The 19,230-nt window shown below is 37.3% G+C and overlaps 4 protein-coding genes and 1 pseudogene across 6 annotated transcripts; 3 read left to right on the forward strand and 2 right to left on the reverse strand.

The window, feature by feature from the left end:
- Positions 1-18: 18 nt before the first annotated feature.
- LOC113672688 (uncharacterized) lies at positions 19-3,039 on the forward strand. Its single transcript, XM_027189016.2, has 3 exons — positions 19-393; positions 1,152-1,296; positions 1,823-3,039. The coding sequence occupies exons 1-3, from the start codon at positions 305-307 to the stop codon at positions 2,171-2,173; spliced, it is 585 nt and encodes a 194-aa protein (XP_027044817.2). The 5' UTR covers positions 19-304; the 3' UTR covers positions 2,174-3,039.
- LOC113672685 (uncharacterized) lies at positions 2,590-6,147 on the reverse strand. Its single transcript, XM_027189012.2, has 5 exons — positions 5,766-6,147; positions 5,217-5,299; positions 4,250-4,546; positions 3,996-4,154; positions 2,590-3,534 (listed from the first exon to the last, which is right to left on the reverse strand). The coding sequence occupies exons 1-5, from the start codon at positions 6,010-6,012 to the stop codon at positions 3,262-3,264; spliced, it is 1,059 nt and encodes a 352-aa protein (XP_027044813.2). The 5' UTR covers positions 6,013-6,147; the 3' UTR covers positions 2,590-3,261.
- Positions 6,148-6,996: 849 nt separating this feature from the next.
- Positions 6,997-11,440, reverse strand: LOC149046369 (uncharacterized). 2 transcript variants are annotated; one of them, XM_089203115.1, is made up of 5 exons: positions 11,104-11,440; positions 9,845-9,927; positions 8,624-8,920; positions 8,056-8,214; positions 6,997-7,669 (listed from the first exon to the last, which is right to left on the reverse strand). In XM_089203115.1, the coding sequence occupies exons 1-5, from the start codon at positions 11,381-11,383 to the stop codon at positions 7,559-7,561; spliced, it is 930 nt and encodes a 309-aa protein (XP_089059241.1). In that variant the 5' UTR covers positions 11,384-11,440; the 3' UTR covers positions 6,997-7,558. The 2 variants fall into 2 exon arrangements, with proteins under 2 accessions (XP_089059241.1, XP_089059240.1); XM_089203114.1 differs by having other exon boundaries at positions 6,997-7,822.
- Positions 11,441-13,233: 1,793 nt separating this feature from the next.
- LOC113672684 (uncharacterized) lies at positions 13,234-17,352 on the forward strand. The gene is made up of 6 exons (XM_027189010.2): positions 13,234-13,883; positions 14,497-14,579; positions 15,188-15,388; positions 15,505-15,621; positions 15,865-15,972; positions 16,403-17,352. Exons 1-6 carry the CDS (start codon positions 13,595-13,597, stop codon positions 17,036-17,038), a joined length of 1,434 nt encoding a protein of 477 aa, XP_027044811.2. The 5' UTR covers positions 13,234-13,594; the 3' UTR covers positions 17,039-17,352.
- A 139-nt stretch (positions 17,353-17,491) lies between these two features.
- Positions 17,492-19,224, forward strand: LOC113672686 (ras-related protein Rab-10 pseudogene; annotated as a pseudogene). The gene has a single exon (XR_016185673.1). The product of XR_016185673.1 is annotated as a ras-related protein Rab-10 pseudogene (transcript).
- Positions 19,225-19,230: the final 6 nt, after the last annotated feature.

Raw genomic sequence — 19,230 nt, forward strand, 5'->3', positions numbered from 1 at the left:
AAAACCAAAGATCTTTGTGGCCTGGTTGGAAGCACATTTACAATCGATATAGTAGCCAGATTCATCGACATTTTATTATCATTTTCTAAAATCTTCCCCGGCCAAACCAGAAAAGCTCGTTGCGGAAATTTCTTCCTTACAAATTTCCTCCAAATAATTAGAAATATAACTAAGGCGTGACAAACTCGTCACGTATTGCGTGACTTAGTGGTTGTTCATTTCTACTCGTCTACGTGTTATTTTCGGTCGAGTTTCACCAAGGCACGTCGAATATTCATCGCCTCCAAGGCAGAGAAACGCGAAGATGTCTAAGTCTTTGAATTTGGGATTTGGTTACTTTATTGACAGTTCCCTGCAAACTGCTACCAAACGCTTTTCACACAAGAAACTTTGGTAAGTGGCGATCGAACAGACACTGACAGATCGATTGAATGGTTTTTCTCAAACTAAGTTAGACGATTCCATCCTCATTAGGAATGTTTCTCACGATCGCGTCCTTTTAAGAGGATCTTCTAAACCCAAATTTGATTTAAATTCAAACATTGTCATGTTTCGTCAAATCTACACGTTAATTAGAAAAACCATTCATAATTCTCAAGATCATTTTATGTAACTCTTGTTGTAACCTTCATTCTGATCATGACCCCGAGGATTGTTAATTTGTTAACCCTGGTTTACTGCTCCCTAATTCTTGCTTACAAAGATTTTTGTTAAACGAGCCACTATTTCCTCCTTGCGCCCCTTCCTGGCAAGATTTCCGCACATCCCCATACTTCATTATGCATGCAGTTCTTGGATAAAAAAAACAATGACAAAAAAGTGGATTGCCTTTAGGAATACGGCTTTGTTTTAGGAGAGTTTGATTTTATACAGATATCTTCCCAAGTTCCTTGTTCAACAAAATAGAATTGGTATATTCTTGTCAATGATATACCCACATATTTACAAGCTGGAAAGTTAATTAGTAATCATCTATCTTTCATTCATTGGCCTCAAACAGTGACTCAAGTGATTGTTGGAAATTGATCATCAGTTAAAATAATAAATACACATTAAGTAAATAAATTATATGCTAGAAATTTGCAACTAACCAACAGATTGCCCGCTAACTGATGAATCTTTGACTCAACCTCAATTTCTTATTTGTATAGGAATGTTATACTTCATGTTGTGACATCTTGGCCCAAGGCTTGGGCTATACTATGTATTGGACGCAATATTCTACCCATCTCTCTCCAGTTGTTACTTATTATTTTGAAATGTCTCCTGTGTATTGCACAAGAGCCTCCAATGGGGGTAAGTGCTACTGTTGTAAATGTCATAAGTTTAAGTTTTAAGTCATCTATAACAAAGATCACTGCTTTTACATCCCCAACCCAAGATCCCTAGAGATTCTATTTGAGTTTCATTCTTTCCTTTGAAAAATTTATCTTTTGAATGCCTCCAGGATGGATATGGATATATATCCCTAATATGAGAGTTAATTTTTCTCTTTCACACCCATACACTCTTTTTAATTTGAGTGGATCATAGAACTTACACTGCAGCTCCTTGCCAAGGGCTCAATATGCTTCTTTAAAATTTTAACATTAACAAAAAGGATTAACTTTCTTGCACTTTACAGGTAATGAAATAAACATTTGTAACTGTTCATGCCAAAATATGAGTGATCACTGTTGTGAGTCACGAATAGATGGGCCTTTATATTGCATTACAGGAAAGTAAAATGATGTAAATAAGGCTTCATGTTAAATCATCCTTGTTCATAAACACATCTACATGAATTAAATTAATGTTCTCTTTGTTTATGTTCATTTCTTAGTTTGTATATTCCATTCTGTACAATGTTTTGGCATACTACGCTGTATATATACACACTGGTGTAACAACTTTCCAGGCTGGCATTGTCATCAGTTTATGCCTGGTGCTTCAATTCTTGGGACACCTTCTCTTGGAAGGTGAAACTCCCCAGAGACTACCAACTAAAGAAGACAACTTGCTATTTAAAATACTGGATCTGGCAAATGAGTTCTTTCTGGCACCATTCCATTTCAGTTTAACACTGTTGATCAGGTTCGACTTTCTACCAATTTTAAGGTGGCGCTCAGATGCAGCATTACACAAACTTATAACATCAACACAAGAGATTAAGTATGGCAAAAAGTCACCATGAGATGCCAAGTTCAACCACACAACTTGTTTCAAGCAAAATTTAAGAACTTCTGCTGGAACTATGACACTGTGTCAAAGCTGAAAGCTAAGCACTTTTAGTTAATTTGTCCCTTTCACCCCAGCGACTGAAAAGGAATTTCTCCAGCATCAATACATTTCACAGCAGAGAGGTGTGGAATGAAAGACAATAATCAAATAAAAAATTGTTCCTTAGCAATTTTTCTGAGCTAAAATTAATAAAGTCAAAGGTGAATGGCAAGCATTGTGGGGAATTGTTACTTAGATCTCAAGAATGAAAGGATCAGTTTCCTTGTGTACTCAGTGTGCAGTTTAAGATTTATGCCCAATGTTTTGAACTTGATTCAACAGGAAATCAGCTGTTGCTGTGATTTTCCCACAACAGAAAAAATTCCATAATAACATAACAAGGACTGTTTTTATTGAACAACTGTTCATATTTTACCATTTAGACTAAATAACATAACACCCTTTTATTTATGGAAGTCTCTGATATATTATGATTATATAAAGTAAATTTTTTTAATTCCAGAGTAACATTTGATTACACAGTCTAATCATTCAGATGCATTTGATATCAACTTTTCTCATTGTGGCCACACAGACACCCATGCTTCAATTCCTGACCCTTGCAAAATCAATTTTACTATGTACACCAAGAAACAACCACTACAAACTATTTGTTGTGTAAAAAAATTCATAAAATGTCATAGGCCATAATTATGATTTCCATTGACTTTGAAGTTTAAAAACAAAGTTAAAATCTTTACAATTTTCAAAGAAAGAAAATGATGTATTGCTTTTTTAATTTTCAGTCACTAGTCTTTGCAAATATATCTAGTTCTCTAATCAAATCTGCAATGAAACAGTGTTGTGAATTTTACAGTAAAAATATAAACCACATGAGCTTTTGTGAATGTGAGCCTTTCCTCCTCAAAAACTTCAGGACACTTACTTATACCTGACCCTAATATACATTAATTTACAGTAGCTGATTAATTAAAAAGAGATAAAATAGTTGTGACTTCTTTAAAAGGAAAATATATTAATAAAGAAGGAAATTTTTAAAATTTATGAAGAGTCTTCCAAATTTTCAAATTCCTCTGACTCAGTTGTGTCTTCAATCTCTTCCATGGTGATATCCATTTTGGTGATCAAGTCTTGAACTGGGACAATTTCAGGGAGAATCCACTGAACTGGGCGAGATGTCAGAAGGTACTCAGTCATAACTTGTGGAGGGACAAATACATAGCCAGCCAGCTTGTCTGTAACATCGGAGAGTGGCTGAATGGCCTTGACCACCACATTGGCCACACAAGAGGGCATATCCTTTATTGAGTGAGCCTGAAAGAAGCAATAAATGTTTGTCTGTACTACATTTCAGAATGTTATACAGCAAACAATATTGGTGTACAAATGTTCCTTTTGTTTGGATGCAAGCCACACAGAAAAATGGCCAAAGTTCATCACATCAAGATGTATTCTTAAAGTTTCTGCATAAAATAGACCAGCAAAGCAAACAAAGGTTTCCTAAATGGTTGGACTTTTCCTGATTGGTTTTTCTTTTCTTTGAGCTAATGGGACTTACTAGAGGCAGAAATTGAAGACTTTAAAGTAGTTTGTTTTTCACAATAATTCTTCTTTGTAACTCACTCAATAGCCTGCACTTCATGGGGTTGAATCCAGTGTTGAATAGTGTGATGCATTTGTCAAAATTAAAACAGTTTATTTTGTTTTCTGATGAAAAATACAGCACTGCCAAGAATATTTAAGTCCAAACATATCAGAGTAGCCCACATATTTACCTGATTAAGAGCAAAAACTAGGTCCTTTGTACAGACAATCACTTCACCAGAAAGACCGAGAGCCAAGTTTGGGATGTACATGGATGCCTTATAGACTTTCTTGCTGCAATCAGATGATTTACCTAGTAAGTCATTCACATGTCCCTGTAAACATGTCACCTGTTAAAGTGTAATAAACAAACTCACTCCATTAGTAACTGGCAAACAGGTGTCTACCAAGCACTAAGTGATCATATTTAAAACCTGTTACATACCACATCAACACTGATCTTCACAGGCCTGAAAGTCATCAGTTTCTTCTTTCCTCTACGTGTCACCATGTTCTTAAGGGTTACAGCCCTCAATAAAGCTCCTTTGCTGGCAACGTCATCAGCTCTCTCCAGTTCTTTCTTGTCCTCTTCATTGTTACTGTCAGTTGGCAATGCCATTTCAGCAATTAACTCACTATAATCCAAGACTTCCTCTGTCTTGGCAGCCAACATCTGCACAACACAGCTGTTTTGTACTTTGTTGTAGTACTCTGTGGCAGTATCAGCCACAGTTGTCTTGATCTAAGAAAATTATCATTTAACCAATCACAACAATAGCACGAAGAAGATTTCTACATAGCAGTTTTTAGTATGTTATAGATTTCAAGCAAATAGGGTTTACTCATATTCCCAAATTTCCTTCATGCATAATGACACCATTTTGTCTCTTTCAATTCAAAATCACAATACCAGACAACTTTAAAGTGTTAATATCCCACTTCGTTATAATAGAACCTTCAACAACCATTAATAGTTAATCTCCAAGTCACAAAAATTGTTTTCCTCAGTGCAACATATCAAATCAAAGTTACTTTGTTGAGATCAAAACACAACAAAAAAAATGTCAACACATGAATAAACTGTCTATGATTGCATCAAGCCAATATATCTGATGATCTGATGCCTCTCGAGAGCCAAACACTTTTTTTAAGACAAATTGGCCCCAGCAAAATCAACAATTCTCCCACTGAGTGGGTACATTCTAAAAGACAATGTTGGTCAATATTTATTCAACATAACCGATGCATCTCAAAACTTGAGAGAGAAAAATTATAATTCATTCTTGTCAGCCTGCTGCACGCTTTAAGATCTAGCTGCACTAGGATCCCCTAGAACTATGTCCAAGAAATCGAGCTTATAAATATTTGAAGTAACCCTCAAGTAATGAAGACAGAGAGTCAAGGAGTTATACCTCCGTGGGTGTTTTGGTCATGATGGGACACTTCTCTTCGACTATGGCTAATGTTCCTGATGCCACACGGTCAATGGTTGCAGCTATGATTAAAAAAAAAAACAATTATTTTGAATTCAAAAAGAAAAATAGTTCACAGGTGATTGATCACGAAAAGCTCTCTGCAGGGAGGGAAGGTCAGGGTTGAAGTTGAGAGGTTTCATGGAGAATAAAACAAATCATTCACGGAAAAATCCCTCCCTCCTAAATGAAGCGATAAACAGAAATTGTTACTCGGAACAGAAAAAGGTCAAAGTACCCTGACCAAAGTCCACTCACGAACAGTTTCCTTCGAGGGAAATACGATTACATTACAAAATAAAGCGAGGACGAATTACTATTAAGGCAGAAGTCTAGCACAATCATGGTTGACAAAGAAGCAAGTAGATTAAGGTACAATAAACAGTAAACGAGAAAGCTATCACAAACTGGAATACATGTCAAGTAAACATTTCGTAAGCGTCGTACTTCCGTAAACACGTCATCGAATGGGAAAAATTTTAAACTTACCAGCACATTCAACTGTTCCAACGATGGGTTTCGACAGCGAGCAAGTGCTGGCCGCCTGAATTATAGGTTTAGTAGCAGAATTCGCCATATCGATCGTTTTTTCACCGGCATTACAAGCCATCCTTGTGACACAATTTCGCTCCTTTACAGTATTGTAAATTTGTGATAGTTGATCAACTGCCGCCAGTGCCACAGGCAGTTCCCACAGACGAGTCGTGAAAGACTTGTTTTCTACTTCAGTACACATTTTTCTCGATAAATGGCCGATGTCCCACCAGTAAAGACACAAACTCGAGATTAAAACACAATTGATTGTAAGTGATGTGCTCACACCGATAACACGATATAAGACTGTTTTTAGATCTGACTAAGTGACCACTCCTTCAAGAGCGGTAAGAGGACTGGGGAGAGCCCAGCTTCAGCAAAAACTGGAATGATTCTAAGAAGTGCCCAGCGCTCTCCAATAACGTCTTGAACTACGCTGCAAACCTTTCGTTGACAAATTTAATAAAAACACGTCGTACAGACATTTCAGTTAAGTCTTAAAAATTTGTTAAGCGGTGGTGGTTGGGTTTTTCGGTGAGGGAACGTGTTCCCTGGAGTGGTGTATCATCGTTTGAGTCTTCATTGGAGACGTGCCTAATTCTCTAATGGGAGTGGCTAGACAGGAATTATTTCTCGGGTACTTTTAACTCCTCTTCACTTCCACCTCTGTAGATAATCGAGTTGTTGGCAGAATAACAAGAAATGTTAACTGTCACAATTTCGTAGAGAAGCAAACAAAGTTTTGCGAGGGCCATCATGAATGGCACTTAACAGTCCACCTAATGTAAGATAACTACTATGCATGAGGTAAGTATAACCACAGCTAGTTTCGGAGGCCTTTGAGATTGTTAGATGGCAAGACCCTCTATTGCAAGTTGCCGCAATTTTTTTCATTTGTGTACATTTCCCCCAACAGCTAGACTGCAGGTATCGTTTCTCTCATTATTCCCAGGCAAACTGAAGCAAGTATAAGTTGAAGGGGGTGACAAAGAGAAAGGAGCGTTTTTTCGTATTTTCTGAAGGATACTTCACAGTTGGTAATTCGAAAAATCATGGTGCTGCAACTTGGAAAATGAAATCCAACCACCGAGGATAGGTATATATCTCAGACAAGCAAAACACAACAACCCTTTACAGAAAGACGTCAAACATTCTCCAGCTAGATAAAACCGTCTAACAAAGCAAATGGTTACAATACAAAATTTATTTATGCTCTTTCACTACACTCATTGACTCTTAATGTTAAGATTGTAAATATTTGTTTTCTTGTAAAACAATGTCTTCATACTATCATTACCATCACCAACTTAATCAAGATGTGAAAACTAAAAAAATTTTCTGAAACAATTGTTTCAACTTAATGCTATTTTTGTAAAACTGATTAAAACACTTAATGGCTGTAAGTACTTCAGTCTGGAAAGAAGGAAAATTTCAATCATTTGCTCATTTTCATTTGCAGGCTGATAGGAAACTACCAAATGTGAAATTCAACAATTCAGCGGAATTAAAAATGAGTTATAAAAAATAGTTGGTAACCAAAGAAATGGGCCTTTGAAATGAAAAAATAAAATATAGTCACTAATAATTGGCTTACATTATTTCAGCTTTTGAAGACTTCATTCCAAAAAGATGAATACTATATTGCAAATAAATGAATACAATATTTCTGGATGAATACTACTTTTCAAATAGATACTGTGTGCTTAATAACTAAACACATTTTTTTTATAGATTGAGTCTAAATAAATTCAAGAGGAATCTTTCTCATTTTCCTCTGATTCTGCTGAGTCCTCATTTTCACCAACCAAGATTTGCATTTTCTGTAGGTCTTCCACCGCAACGATATGGGGTATGATCCACTGGACAGGGCGAGAAGTGAGGAGGTAACCAGTCATCACATGTGGAGGAACAAAAACGTAGCCAGAAAGTTTATCTTTTGCATCACAGATAGGTTGAACCACCTTTGTCATTAAACCTGTCACAGTAGCCGGCATTTCATTCACGGGATGGGCCTAAAAGTGGAAATACATAGTTGCTTAACTTGGGCTACATAAGGGACTACAACCAGCAATTGCCATCAATTTATTATTTACTTGAACTAGTAGTTTGATGGCAAAAGTTGTCTGTTTTCAATAAACAAAATTTTTTTAAAAATTAGACTGACCAAAAAGTTCTAAATAACACAAAATGAGGACATTTTTTTAGCCTAAACACAGTACAACAAAGCTTGAGCTCACAAGTTTACCTGCGTGAGAGAAAAAACCAATTCCTTTGCCGAGACAATCACTTCACCAGTCAGACCAAGAGCCATGTTTGGGATGTACATGGTTGCCTTGAAAACCTTCTTGCCAGCATCAGTTGATTTTTCAAGCAACTCACTTGTGCATTCTTGCACACCCGCACACTGTTTAAGAGAAAATGATAGGTTCACTCTGTAAGAAACTAGCCCAAGGATTATTTAGTTAAAGTAATATTAGCTATTTATACAACTACAGACTATAATTGTCCTATTGTTTTGTGACCAAAAAGTTGTGCATTTAATGAGATTAACTATCTGGTTAAAAAACCAACACTTAATGACCACCAATTGCCATAGACTATTGGTAATTTCCGACAATGTACAAAACAATCAGTGCAAATTTCTGAATTTAAAAAGGTTTGGTTGAAATGTAGCAGCCATTTCAAAAATTTACTGAAAACTAATTAGTAAGATTTCAGAATTTTTTTTTAAAAATAGTTTTTAAAAAATATCATTTAAGCAAAATTTAAGCACCCTAAAATGAAAATGATCAGATCCATAACCCATCACATACCGCATCAACACTCATTTTTACAGGTCTGTAGGACAGCAGTTTTCTTTTCCCTCTGCGTGCTAACCTCTCCTTCAGTTTGCAGGCTCTTGTCATAACTCCTTTAGAAGCATCTTCAAATTCGGACTCCAAATCATTCATGTCTTCTCCACAGTTACCATCTGTTGGCAATGCTAGTTCAGTAAACAATTCACCAAACTCCAAGGCTTGCTCAGTCTTAGTCACCAACATCTTTACCATGCAGCTTTTCTGTACTTTGTCAAAGTACTCCGTGGCAGTATCAGCAACAGAGGTCTTGATCTACAATAACAATAAGTTGTTTGAGAAAAAATTACATATCCCTTTCAAAATGATTTAAAAACAAGTTATATATGTATTTGCCACATTCAGACTTATAATTATTGTAGGACACTAATTGAAATTACACAACTTTCATACCAAATTGACTAAGATAAAACATGATCATGCCCCTGAAACAGAGCTACACTTGTGCATCAAAACCAAAACTGTTTTTCCTTTTCCTTTTCAATTACACTCAAGCAATTGTATTGTATTCAGGGGATTGAGTGCAAGCATATTGACTTCAATTTTGTCAGCAATGATTTATAACTGGCACTTTTTCATTATTCCTCAGTGAACTATGAAATCAAAGTCAACTTTCTCAAGATAACAAAACAAACAAACTTGACTAGGCATGAATGAACTATCTATTGACCCATTGACCCGTAAGAGTGACTAGCATCTAATTTTTCCTCACAATATCATCCCTAGATCATACATTATGGTTACAAGAATGAAGAAAATAGTTAAAACTAACAAAACTCTTAATTGTTGAAAAAATTATTTTTGTACCTTGAGAAATGTATGAAGAACGTACATACTAATATTATGGTGGAAAGGATCAACTTAAGTCCAACACAAAACATGTGATGACCATGAATTGAGCATGCCTCTGGAATACCACCCTAGGAGCTCAAAGGCTTCCCATGTTATAAGTAAAACTAAACTCGTTTGATTTTAGGAAAAAATTGTCTTGATGTTCACTGATAAATGTAAACATGCAAGTCTGATGGTCAATATCAATTACATGCTTTCAGCAAAGATGACTATGAGACAGTTGGCTGCTCTGTCTAGGAATTTGTGGTCAACTTCTTCTTCATACCACAAATAAAGAGTTTTAAGTGTACAGCAGTTCTTGTGTATTCTACATTTGAAGAGCTATACCTCAGTGGGTGTTTTGGTTATAATGGGACACTTCTCTTCTACTATGGCCAGTGTTCCTGATGCCATACGATCAATGGTTGCAGCTGGGTGACAAAGAAAAGAAATAAAAGAAATAAATAACAAGTTACAGCCTGCTTGTCGTCCCTCCTACAACAATACCACCTGCAACAAAGCCTACGCTCATCCTCTAAACTACATTTATTGTCCCTACTGTGAACTCTGTGACATATAGAAAACAAGCCTTGTCTTTCTTCCCACCTATATTATGGAACAGTCTACTAGATTCTGTTAAAAATTCTCTTTCATCTTTTAAATCTCCCCTCAAAACATTCTGTTTCGGAAATTTTATTTTTGATTTATTTTACATGGAAATATACCTAGCTTTCATGTCACCTTATTCTTAATTATTTCATTTATTTTATTTATTACTGTTGTAAGAAAAAATTTGTAGATTTTGACTAATTTATTTTTTCTATATAGTAATGTAAGCTTATCAAGTTTTCTAAAGGTGGTAAAAAACTTTATTATTATTATTATTATTATTGTTATTATTATTAATTTATCCTAAGAACTACCACCAAACATCTTGTAGAGCCACCTCTACCTTGTCACCACGATTTTAGTAACAGGTTAAAACAACAACGGTGGTTCAGTGAGTTGTGGAGAAGTTGCCCAGCTGTGTTCACTATTCACTTCAATTATCTTTTTGTGAGATAATGAATTTGGCAAAGTTGTGTTGGCTGAAACAAATAATTGACACTTACTACTAGAGTGAATGTTGGCCGATTCATATTTAGAAATGTCTCCTTAAAAATCAATTGTATTGACACAAATAATTTATTTTTTCACATTGTTGCTTCCAAAAGCTCGTGACGTTCAACACGTATCTTAATGATGTAATGATTTGCATAATAAAACGTCGCGCCACAAGCCTTACCTAAAACACCATTTCAAACAATTAAATTATTTTGAAACAATGAACAAAACCACGAGAGAAATACAAGTTATCACTAAAAAGGCAAACTACAACTATAAAACTAAACTGTGTTCAGGTCAAAGTTCGCATATATTTAGGACGTAGTACAAATTACTCTGACCACAAAATACGACAAACGCCAAATTTATGAAAACCGCTATTTATCAATTCAAAAATTGCACAACAGCGTTATTAAAATATGACATTCGTGTAAAGCGACGGATTTTATTAGCCCAAACCCTATAAATTTCTACGAAAGAGAAATCAGTCTTTACTGACTTACCAGCACATTCAACTGTTCCAACGATGGGTTTAGACAGCGAACAAGTGCTGGCTGCCTGAATTATAGGCTTAGAAGCAGTATTCGCCATATCGATCGTTTTTTCACCAGCATTAAAAGCCATTCTGGTGACACAATTGCGCTCCTTCACCGCACTGTAAATTTCTGAGAGTTGGTTGACAGCAGCTAAAGCTACAGGCAATTCCCACAGACGAGTCCTGAAAGACTTATTGTCAGCTTCAGGCATCCTTTCGACTTCAGCAGCCATTTCTTCACTTTGCATGGGTGGCACTATCAGTATGAACAACGCAAGGACACAATGTGAAGTAACCTTAAGATTAATGGACAAGGTATCGAAACGCTTATTAATGTGTTCAGGTACGGACTTTGCTCTTGGGTAGAGAGTGAAAATTAACCAATTACAATGAAGCTTAGAAATAGTTTCGTTCCGTCACTAATCTGACCAATCAGAGAAGGTTTCATATTTATAAAATAAGTTATGTCACCGTCTGCTCCGGAGTTCTTGACGGACAAAGTTCGTTACGACACGCAGACATTCACGTGACAGGACAGTGAGTTAAATGACATTGCTTCTGGGTTTTATTTACTCTCCCGTGCTCTCCCGTCTCTACATGAAAATTAATGCAATTCAATCGTACTTTGCAATTCCTTTCGTTTAAAATTGGCTTTTTGGGACAAAGATTTCCCACGGACAAGGTTTGTGTAGGAACCTTCGATGGAATACTGTGTGACGTGACATAAAACACAACTGAAGTTCATTCAAGGTGAACGGGAGACTTTGCCCCTTACGTTAATACCCCGCCAGAAAATTCATATATAAAATTAGAAAAAAAAAAGTCCCGCGAAGAATGCGACATTCTTTGGGTACCAATTCTTTATTTTATACCCAATACGGAAACATTTTGCCTCTGTTATTCCAGTTCAAACTCAAGGCCCTGGGGCAATACCGAACAGAAATTCGAAAAGGTTCGAAAGGCTCAAGCGCTTACGTAACTCATACTATTAGCCATTTTCGACAAACAAACGCTTTCGTTCTCCCATCTCATGATGAAATTTTACCTTTGTAAACACTATTTCCCTTCATGCCAGCTTTTTTTCAGTTTTTCCTTCTTCGCTCCAATATTTGTTTCCTCTTGGGGAGTAGACAAACATTGGAAAGGAAGCCGTTTAGATTTTGAAAAGCATCGTCAAAGTTTCACGTTTAAAATGGTTTCGAAAACGTAGTTTGAAGATCATCAGTTTAATTTTAAAAACTATGACAAGATTTGTGGTAGTGCATCGGAGCGTGGAATCGGAAAGTCTGAAGGTCCAGAATTTTTTCTTTGTCCCTTTGTCCTTTTGGCTCGTGACAAGGCGAAAAAACATCCCTCTCAAAACATCCATAGTTAGCATTTGTTAAGAGGATTCCCGGCGGAAATAACAGTTCACAGAAAAATTTACCTCAATTCAAGCCGATCCATTTCAATGCTTCAAACATGATTTCACGAACTATATCTCAATTATGTTGAAAAAAATTATTTTTCCTCCTTAAGAGATGAACACTCAAGAGACGCTCTTCACGGCGCTTTTTTATTTTCTAAAATACTATCAGTACTATGTTAGAACGGATTTGTGTCCGGGAGTTCGACTTTGAACGCGTTCAAAGCTCAATAAAAGCAACTGATATGGAAAAACTTTATTGTTTTGACACTCGAAGTAGGAATTTCGTTGACCTTTCACACCAGTCTGTTTGCATGATACTGGCATTTGCCAAATCTCAAGGCTTAATACTGGCACTGCAACTTCCGTTAATGACTTCTGAAAACATGTGATCGTCATGCCTTCCGGTAGGGTCTCGATTCAGCTTATGAAATCAGGCCAAAAGTCAGTTACTGATTCTAAAAAAATGCATTAAGGCTAATTATAAATTACAATTGATATGTTCATTTTCTCTTTTGTTCTAAATTTACATGAACTATCAATTTTAATGACGTCAAAAACATATTTTCGCTAAACTAACTTGATCACTTGATCACTTGATCATATGATTAATATTAACACCACACAGGCCCTCAAAAGATTGTTAGCTTTAAAAATAGATTGACTGCTCAGTGACGTTATTCCTCATTTTTTTTTTCAATTTTTTTTTTTTTTATCCCAGTGCAAAATTAATTCTGTAATTTATCGAACTACGTTTTGGGAAGGAGGGGGTGAAAATAGAGTTGGTGCAAGGTTCTTTTTCGCTCCAATATTTTCCACGTGTCCAAAAGTATGCAAAACTGTCCATTCCAGCGGCACACATGAAAGAAAAGAGCAAAGAAACAATATTCTATCGTCACCTAAATTAATTTCATTCGTTTTGCAGGAACTGACCAAATAGCAAGATAAATTCCGCGTGCATATGCAACCATATGTATATAAAGCCAATATGTAAAACGATTTTTTAACGTTGATTGTCAAAGTCGAAGTGAACGCCCTCTTGCTGAAGCAACAGATGGCAGGCGAAGGGGATAAAGAAGATTGCGTTCACGAAACCAAGAGGTCACCTTTGCAAATGCCACAAGTTTTCAACCGTCTGGTTCAGTTACCGATTGTAAAATCAACTTGTGAAAAAGTGTCTGAGATGTACGAACGTACGAAGGAGTATAGTCTTGTTTCGATGGTCGGGTTGAGCGCTGCAGAGGTGTCGATAAACGCAGTTGTGGTCGCCGCCAAGGTGACATATACTTCTTTGCCTTCCTCTGGTGTGATGGGGAAAGTAAAAGAAGGTTTCGAAGAAAAAGGTAAGTTTATTGATGGATTTCTGCAGCTCGTCGAGGTTGTCTGAGACCGCTAGTAAAATCGTAGGGCTTTGTTAATGAGAGGACGTGTGCAATTTGATGAGGAAGGGTTGGTTTATTTTGTCTCGCTTAGATTCTCAAACACAATTAAGTCAATTTGGGTACAGTCTTATCGGAGCCTTTTCCTTTGATATTACAATTAGTAATATTTTGTTAGGCTTTGCAAAATTCAGTTATTACCATGTTTTCTGCAAGAGTTCAATTTCACCTTCCCCTAATATGTAAAATATGAGGCTTTGAAGCAAAGAAAAGTGTGATAAAGATTTTTCCAATCATTTTGCAAGGGTTTGCAAACACCTTACCTTGAAGAGTAGACTGCAGCATCAAATTTAACCCTTTGACTCTAAGAGTGACTAGCATCTAATTTCTCCTAAAAAATATCGCCTCTGGACCAAATTTTAAGGTCACGAGAATAAAGGAAATGATCACTAACTAAAGCTCCTGATCGTTAAACAAATTCTCCTAGTCAGCACCTTAGGAAATGTATTGAGAATAGTATGGAGAATATGTATACCAATTTTAGGGGTTTGAAGGGTCATAATACATTTTCAAACAGTTTTCCAAGCTGATTCGATGGCCTGTGATGGACTGACATTCCTGGAGAAAAAATGGCCGATAATAAAGGACAACACAGAACAAGTAAGTAAAAAGCCTCTTACAGGAAAATATCAATTTTGAGTCAAGACGTCATTATCGACAATACGATCTGCGATGAAGGTGCAGAAATTTTGTGCTAAAGCTGGTACGAAACGGTCGTAATTGTGAGCTGAGAATGGCCATGTTGCACCTTCAACAATGGTTTATTTTACCATTTGTGCATGGCTGTCAAACCTTTGAATAGGAGTAAGGCCGAGGATGACATTGTTATGAATCGAAACTTGCTATTTTCTTAGGTAAATTACCACTCTGTTATCATGCTAAATAGCTTCTCATCTCACGTTCTTTATTTAAGAACGTCTTCCAGGGCTGCACGCCCACTCAAGGGTAGGCATGTCGACTTGGCACATAATTGCAAAATGGAGAATCAGGGCTATAGGGCGTGGTCGCGTACGACAGGATTTTTTTTATGACGATGTTTAAACATGTTAAAATGGTGTCTTTATTTCAGGGGTATGCTGGATTGTTTCCAGCTTGGGTAATTTTATTTTTGTCTTTACAAGAGAGAAAATTAAATTCTAGGATGTAGGCGCTACCCCATGTCTTCCCGGGTAAAACCCTATAATTGATATGTCTTTTGTTGTTGACAGGTTTTGACAATCGGAGCTAAGAAACTGGAGCAGTCAGATCTTGCGGAAGTCTTACTCACTGTTACAGAAGCAGCAATTGAATACCTCTTCCCACCTCAAGAGAAATGTATGAAGGAGGGTGCTGCTGAAGCCCCGCTTTACCAAAGTAAAGTCGATCGAATCCAGGGAATCGTTAATGTGATCAAGGGTGAAGGGGAAAAGGCAAGGAAATGAATAATTATTTGACAAGGCGCAATAATGACAGTGCATGATTCGAATTCTAAGCCGTGCTCTCGATCTTCTGTTTGATTTCCTTGAATTTTATGTGTCTCTTCTAGGTTATAACGCGGGCAGCCTCGGTTCCAGGTCGAGTCACTCTAGCTGCGATTGATGGCGCCAAAACTGTAGCCACGTGGTCATGGGGCATCTCTCAAATCCTGCTGCAAAACGTAACGGTAAAGGAACAAATCCAGCTACCAATTCAGTATAAATACGTTATAATCGGTAAATTTAACTAATTTTAATCGAGGATGCGACAATTTAGGTTAAACTCTTCGCTTTCGAGAGTGAATCGAGCAAATTCAGTAGCTCGTCAACACAAAGCAAAAAGTGCTGATTGTGATTTTAACTCATTTTATGTGTTAGTGATTTGTCGATTTTTAAAAGTGATTTTCATAACCCACCCTTGCCAATGATAGGTGATAGGAAGAATTGTCGGAGCCTTTTGGGACGTTTGGAACGCTACTAAACGGAAAACTTTTTTTTTCTTGCCGTCGTTCCTCGGAGGAAGAGGAGGAGAAGGAAAGGTTTGTCATTTACATTGTTGTACTCCTTCCGGAAAAAACAAACTGATCTTGCTAATGTCATAACAGTATTTTGCAGAACACCTTTCAGTCTCTTTGCCCGAAGACTAATTGCCTTGGTTATCCAAGACTTTGATTGAAATTCAAATTCTTTTCTGAAGATAACCGTTTGAGACAAATGTGTTCACCAATCATTCTATCATATCAGAGATATTGGAGTAAAATTAATCAAGTGTCATATTTATGAATCAATATTGGAAGTGACGATAGCATACCAATCTTTAGATGCACCTCATAGTTAAAAATTATTCATTCAAGTGTAGGTGGTTCCTCGTGTACTCCTTTAGATTAGGAAGAAAAGAACCCCGATTACTCAGCATGATTAAGCATTTTTGAATTGTGCAAAAAACTTTTGCTTTCCCCTGCCCTACAGGAGCGGCTTGGACGAAAGAAAAACCCGACAAGATCCAGTCGCTACAAACCTAAAGCAGAATATTCTCGAATCATCGATGCTTCTCAACCATTCCCCGTTTCTCCCGAGCGGAAGCGAAGGTACGACAGAGAAGACGAAGACGGTGCCTTGATAGTGGAGCTTATACACGTCAGCGAGGATTACGTTTCCGATGAAGATCCGGACTATGTTCCGGATGAAGCCGACCTCGAGAAAATTGAGTCGTCGGAAGACGAAGACGATGACGACGAAGCTGAGGATAGAGAAGACGAACAAGGTGACAAAGATGAAACGGAGGCTGTCGAAGAGACGGGATCAAATGAAAGTTCCCCCAAAAAAGAGAAGAAGTCAAATCCAAAAGAGTCAAAGGAGGCCAGGGAGGAAATGAAAAGGGAGCGAAATGGCGAGGTCAAGGAGACGTCTAGGAAAAACGTTTCTGTCAAAGATGAGAAGAAAACAGAGAACAAGGGTGATGAACCTAACCATAGCCAGAAAAACGACGGAAAGGAAGTTGGTGCCAAGAATCATGATTTATCGAAGAAGGATGCAAAGATAGCTGCCAAAAGCAGTGAAAAATCAGGAAGTCCTCATAAAACTGAAGGAAGAATTGTCCTGTAAGACTGATTGCATCTTTGTAACCTTCCTTACCAATGAATTGTATGTTTCTTTTTCTAGTTACAAGGAATGCTTCATGGAGACATGTGTAATTATTGTATTTATCATGTTTGTCCGTGAAAATAGGTAAGCCCAGCACTACTAGGATTTAACGTCATTATGCTCATAAGAGCTTCCGCGAAATGAGTATCTGTTAGAAGTAAGTATGTCCATGATAAAGTGTATGATAAAGGACAGTTGCAGCCGAGAAAGAACAGCCTTTGACAAGTGTGTGTTGCCATTTACGGCGAATAAAAAGTATTATTTTTCGGTGTTAATGAATAGGACCGATGGGTCGTTTGTGCGGTGTGGACTGGACCACGGGAAGAAAATATCGGCTTGGTTGTTTTTGGTTCTCGTTCTTCTTTAAAGGTTTTCCCAGGCCCTCCCATTATTTTTACTCCTAAAAACAAAACAACAGTGGACGAAGAACCTCCTAAATTTCACTTCCAGGGTCTCTCTTAAAAACCTGAGAAGCTTGAGCAATCCTGGTGGGAGCGTGACTGCAAAAACTCCAGTTATTCATTTCGTTTTGTTTTTTATCCATTTCATATTCCCTAAAGCAACATGTATTTTCCATTAAATACACGCCTAATAAGTCTTAACCGAGCCCTTCGTTGTGATTCGGGAGGATAACACTCTGCAGCGAACAGATCCCGATTGTAATCTTGTTTTAGTTTGTGGACACTCGTTCACTAAGTAGCTATTAGCATCCGATGGGTAACATTATCAGGCCACCCATCGATCGAGCAGCCAAACCGGAGTGCTAAGTTTGAAAAAGATAAACATGGCAACAATAATCCTGCTGCTTTCGAATGTTGCAAGCTGCATCAGTGAATGTCAATAAAGGGGGAAAGTTTAACCAAAGTAACGAATTCAAAACGCCCATTTAATTCCAGATGTTTTCTGTTTTGGCGTAGTCTGATGACTTATGGCGTCTTAAGACAATGCAAAACGATTTTTTTCAAACGAATTCACAAGGATTTTCGGTTGCCTCTAGGTCTTTTGTGAAATAAAAATGCAAATGTGCTGATGCAAACGAGTGGATTCTTAAATAATAACCCACTCAACACAAAGTGTCGCATGTACGTCCAAATTTGTTTAATCTTACGTTCCATATTTATTCTCTTCATTGGCTCAAGTTACTTCGAGCGTGACTTTTGTAACAAATGCCGCCTTTCTCTTCCGACTTGCATAATTTTTTAGCCAATGACAGACATTCCTGGGCTTAAAAAGCGTGTGCCACCTGCTCGTGTACGTATCAAAAAAGAAAAGGAGATTACCTTCGGACTGTGTTGTCAGAGCTCGAAATGGCGTATAAAAAGAATTCAAATATAGAACCCTGCGACTACATGTTCAAGGTCTTGCTCCTTGGAGATGCTGGTGTCGGAAAGACGAGTTTGATGTGGCGGTTTTCGGACGATATGTTCAATCACACCTACATCTCTACAATTGGAATCGATTTCAAATTACGAACTATTGACGTGCAAGGAAAAAAAGTTCGTCTACAGATCTGGGATACGGCAGGCCAGGAACGATTTCATGCTATCAGTGTGTCGTATTATAGGACCGCGTCCGGAATTATGCTTATTTACGATATAAGTCGCAGGCGCTCGTTTGAAAACATTGCAAAATGGCTACGAAAAATTGACGAACATGCCAAAGAAGATGTCACTAAACTACTGATAGGAAACAAATGCGACATTCAGCATCCAAGAGCTGTCAAACGCGAGGAGGGGGAACAGCTAGCTGACGAGTACGATATGCCTTTCTTTGAAACAAGCGCCAAGGAAAATGAAAGCATCGATGAAGCTTTTGAATGTGTCGCAAAGGAAATGCTATTTAAATTTGTATCAGGATGGAGTGCAAAAGAACAGGAAAGAGTTACAAACGGAGCGGTAGTTGACATAAAGAAAAAGAGTCGCTTTGTGAGGAAAAAGGAGAAAACTTGTTGTTAATTTTGTTTTGCTCTATCCGGCATGAAACTGAAAGAACATATAATTTTCTTAATTTTGGTTTCTGTAGCTTGTGAAAAGGAATGATTTCTCCCAGTTTCGTTGCAGTGGCGAAAGATCACGCTAATCTTGTTCCTTCATAATGCGTTGTTTACATTCCCCTTCGTTACAGGTACTCAATAAATATTTAAATATAAATTG

The sequence above is a fragment of the Pocillopora damicornis genome, chromosome 4 (assembly GCF_964200805.1).
Source record: "Pocillopora damicornis chromosome 4, jaPocDami1.2, whole genome shotgun sequence".
In the NCBI taxonomy this organism is placed as follows: domain Eukaryota; kingdom Metazoa; phylum Cnidaria; class Anthozoa; order Scleractinia; family Pocilloporidae; genus Pocillopora; species Pocillopora damicornis.

Excerpts from the sequence above, each read along its gene's own strand:
- LOC113672688 (XM_027189016.2), top strand. The coding sequence starts at position 305 with ATGTCTAAGTCTTTGAATTTGGGATTTGGTTACTTTATTGACAGTTCC. Across the intron at positions 394-1,151 it reads TTTTCACACAAGAAACTTTG|GAATGTTATACTTCATGTTG; the intron begins GTAAGTGGCGAT and ends TTATTTGTATAG. Across the intron at positions 1,297-1,822 it reads CACAAGAGCCTCCAATGGGG|TTTGTATATTCCATTCTGTA; the intron begins GTAAGTGCTACT and ends TTCATTTCTTAG.
- LOC113672685 (XM_027189012.2), bottom strand. The coding sequence starts at position 6,012 with ATGTGTACTGAAGTAGAAAACAAGTCTTTCACGACTCGTCTGTGGGAA. Across the intron at positions 4,547-5,216 it reads TGACCAAAACACCCACGGAG|ATCAAGACAACTGTGGCTGA; the intron begins GTATAACTCCTT and ends TAATTTTCTTAG. Across the intron at positions 4,155-4,249 it reads TGAAGATCAGTGTTGATGTG|GTGACATGTTTACAGGGACA; the intron begins GTATGTAACAGG and ends ACACTTTAACAG.
- LOC149046369 (XM_089203114.1), bottom strand. The coding sequence starts at position 11,383 with ATGCAAAGTGAAGAAATGGCTGCTGAAGTCGAAAGGATGCCTGAAGCT. Across the intron at positions 9,928-11,103 it reads TGGAACAGTTGAATGTGCTG|CTGCAACCATTGATCGTATG; the intron begins GTAAGTCAGTAA and ends TTTGTCACCCAG. Across the intron at positions 8,215-8,623 it reads TAAAAATGAGTGTTGATGCG|TGTGCGGGTGTGCAAGAATG; the intron begins GTATGTGATGGG and ends TCTCTTAAACAG.
- LOC113672684 (XM_027189010.2), top strand. The coding sequence starts at position 13,595 with ATGGCAGGCGAAGGGGATAAAGAAGATTGCGTTCACGAAACCAAGAGG. Across the intron at positions 15,389-15,504 it reads TCAAGGGTGAAGGGGAAAAG|GTTATAACGCGGGCAGCCTC; the intron begins GCAAGGAAATGA and ends TGTCTCTTCTAG. Across the intron at positions 15,973-16,402 it reads GAAGAGGAGGAGAAGGAAAG|GAGCGGCTTGGACGAAAGAA; the intron begins GTTTGTCATTTA and ends CCTGCCCTACAG.